Source organism: Halyomorpha halys, unplaced genomic scaffold, assembly GCF_000696795.3.
Source record: "Halyomorpha halys isolate HHAL.00 unplaced genomic scaffold, Hhal_1.1 Scaffold436.1, whole genome shotgun sequence".
NCBI classification, from domain to species: domain Eukaryota; kingdom Metazoa; phylum Arthropoda; class Insecta; order Hemiptera; family Pentatomidae; genus Halyomorpha; species Halyomorpha halys.
The window spans coordinates 422,686-425,553 of NW_027107600.1; the positions used below are offsets into that span (position 1 = coordinate 422,686).

At 25.1% G+C, this 2,868-nt stretch overlaps 1 protein-coding gene across 1 annotated transcript in view; it reads left to right on the top strand.

The window, feature by feature from the left end:
- NKCC (sodium potassium chloride cotransporter) overlaps positions 1 to 2,868 on the top strand; it is a gene marked incomplete in the record, with an annotated part of 126,193 nt that overhangs the window by 111,088 nt on the left and 12,237 nt on the right. Inside the window, 1 exon segment of the mRNA XM_067045987.1 lies at positions 2,196 to 2,427. Within this exon segment, the coding sequence (XP_066902088.1) occupies positions 2,196 to 2,427 (232 nt within the window).

Genomic DNA, 2,868 nt, shown 5'->3' on the forward strand with positions numbered 1-2,868 from the left:
AATTGAAGCAATTGATGCATTATGATAATGGAAAATTGCGAGATGAACTGAGAAAGGAGTTTAATGTACCTTAGTCTACCTTTTTTATATTTTCAATATTACATTAGTAATAGTAAATATTCATTATTGTTATATATTTAACATTAATTGTAATATGCAATTAAAAAATTTTTTAGTTTATTATAACAAATATTTCATTTAGATTCATATCTAATAATGAGATTTAAAATCTAATGTCATTTACATTTATATCTAATTTTATAGTTTTCCAAGCTTCAATTGAATAACAATATTAAAAATAAAAAAAAAATAAGTTATATAAAGTATAATTGACTATTTCTATTAAAGTAAGGTTATCTTTAATAAACAATTGGAAACTACTAAGGGAAAATGAGGTATCTCAGTTTTCCCTCATGTTCAGATGAAAACACTACCTTGGGAGCTTCTAGTACTCTTTACAGGAACCAAGTTTAAAAAATTTAGAAATAGCAGTGGATTCTTTGTATAACGTGGAAGAATCTGGAACAGTTTTTAAATTAAAAAAATATGTATAATGCGATAAATTTGGGTGAAGTTTCAAAGGTCCAACTGAGTTGTGGAAAACCGATGTATCTTTGTTTTTTTACGGATATATTTTTAGGTATCATACTTACTAATTGTTAAAATAAAACAAGAAATTAAGACTAAAAACCAAAATTTAGTGGTCGTGTTACCTTGTTTTTCCCTTGTACTGCTATGATTTCTCCAGTTATGACTGCCATACTAAAACCTATAAGAAATGGTAAATAATTTTCTTTTTAAATTGAGTTACCTCTTTTACATCTCTGATTTTAAATTATTATGTCTATCTTACAGATTTATTTATTTTGGCTAAATTATAATTAGAATAACATGCCAAGTTCTTTATTTTTGTCTATTACCTTTTTGATTTAATATTTGAAGCAACAAAGACTTACGAACTCCCTACGTACAAACAACCATTAAATTAGATTCATATCTAATAATGAGATTTAAAATCTAATGTCATTTACATTTATATCTAATTTTATAATTTTCCAAGCTTCAATTGAATAACAATATTAAAAATAAAAAAAAAAGTTATATAAAGTATAATTGACTATTTCCATTAAAGTAAGGTTATCTTTAATAAACAATTGGAGACTACTAAGGGAAAATGAGGTATCTCAGTTACAGGAACCAAGTTTAAAAAATTTATAAATAGCAGTGGATTCTTTGTATAACGTGGAAGAATCTGAAACAGTTTTTAAATTAAAAAAATATAAATTTAATTGATAAATTTGGGTGAAGTTTCAAAGCTCCAACTGAGTTGTGGAAAACCGATGAATCTTTGTTTTTTACGGGTATATTTTTAGGTATCATACTTACTAATTGTTAAAATAAAACAAGAATTAAGACTAAAAACCAAAATTTAGTGGTCGTGTTACCTTGTTTTTCCCTTGTACTGCTCTGATTTCTCCGGTTATGACTGCCATACTAAAACCTATAAGAAATGGTAAATAATTTTCTTTTTAAATTGAGTTACCTCTTTTACATCTCTGATTTTAAATTATTATGTCTATCTTACAGATTTATTTATTTTGGCTAAATTATAATTAGAATAACATGCCAAGTTCTTTATTTTTGTCTATTACCTTTTTGATTTAATATTTGAAGCAACAAAGACTTACGAACTCCCTACGTACAAACAACCATTAAATCACTATATAAACGGTTTCATGACATTTCTTTTTTTCTATACATCATCTCATTCACTATTTGTAAAATATTATTAACAGTTGTGAATAAAACAAATAAAGTAAAAATATATATATATTTGAAGCAATGCGGATTGAAAATTATATTCAAATATTTTTGAAAGAAGCTTTGTTCTTTTTGTGTGTAGTATGAATGAATTGTGTTAAAATCAAATTACTGAAAACCATCCATATCGGTTTCATTAAAATAAAATAAATGAGTTGCTTCATTACTTAACAGTTGACTGTTAATTCAGTTTCTTTGAAATCAATAATATTTTATCAAACCCTTATTTAATATTCTATTGTTTAGTAAAAAAAAAATAATAATAATAAATTAGAAGTAGGAAGACCCATAGTTTGAAATATCTAACACTATATATATAATATTTTATTTTAATGTTTGCTGATATAATGTTAAACATTGTTTATTGGCTTCAGGTCATGCAATTGATGTCCGCATGGGGACTTCTGATTTATGCTGGATGCTTCGCTGCAACTTTATCCACTGCTCTAACTAATTTACTCTCCGTTCCGAGGCTTATTCAAGCTCTTGGTATAGATCATATTTATCCTGGTCTCATATTTTTCAGTAAAGGCTATGGAAAATCTGGAGAACCATACAGAGGATATGTTCTTACCTTTCTAATATCTTCAGCATTTGTCATTATAGGTAATTCAAGTCTTGAAAATTTGTAATTATAAATAATTTTCTTTTCATTTTTTACTCAATTTAAATTAATGTTAATCCTTTATTAGTGGTGAACAAAGCTTTGGCTTAGAGGTCATTTACAGTGTTAACTATTTACCCTTATAAACTTTAATTTTTTATAATTTCTTGATCAAATATTATGTAGATAAAAGAGTTATCTATAGTTTTCTACTTTTTTTCATGTAATTGTATATTGTTTGTTCAGATTTAAAAGAATTTTAACAAAATTGTTAAAATAAGTTATGTATTTAGATATCTTTGTGATAAAACCTTAAAATTGATAGAAAAAAAAATGCGTTTGTATTACTTTTAAAACATTGACATGTGTGGAAGTATTATTTTTCCATAAGAATTCAAAGTTTTTACCAAGTTGAACCTACTTGAGAAATGATTTAAAATATA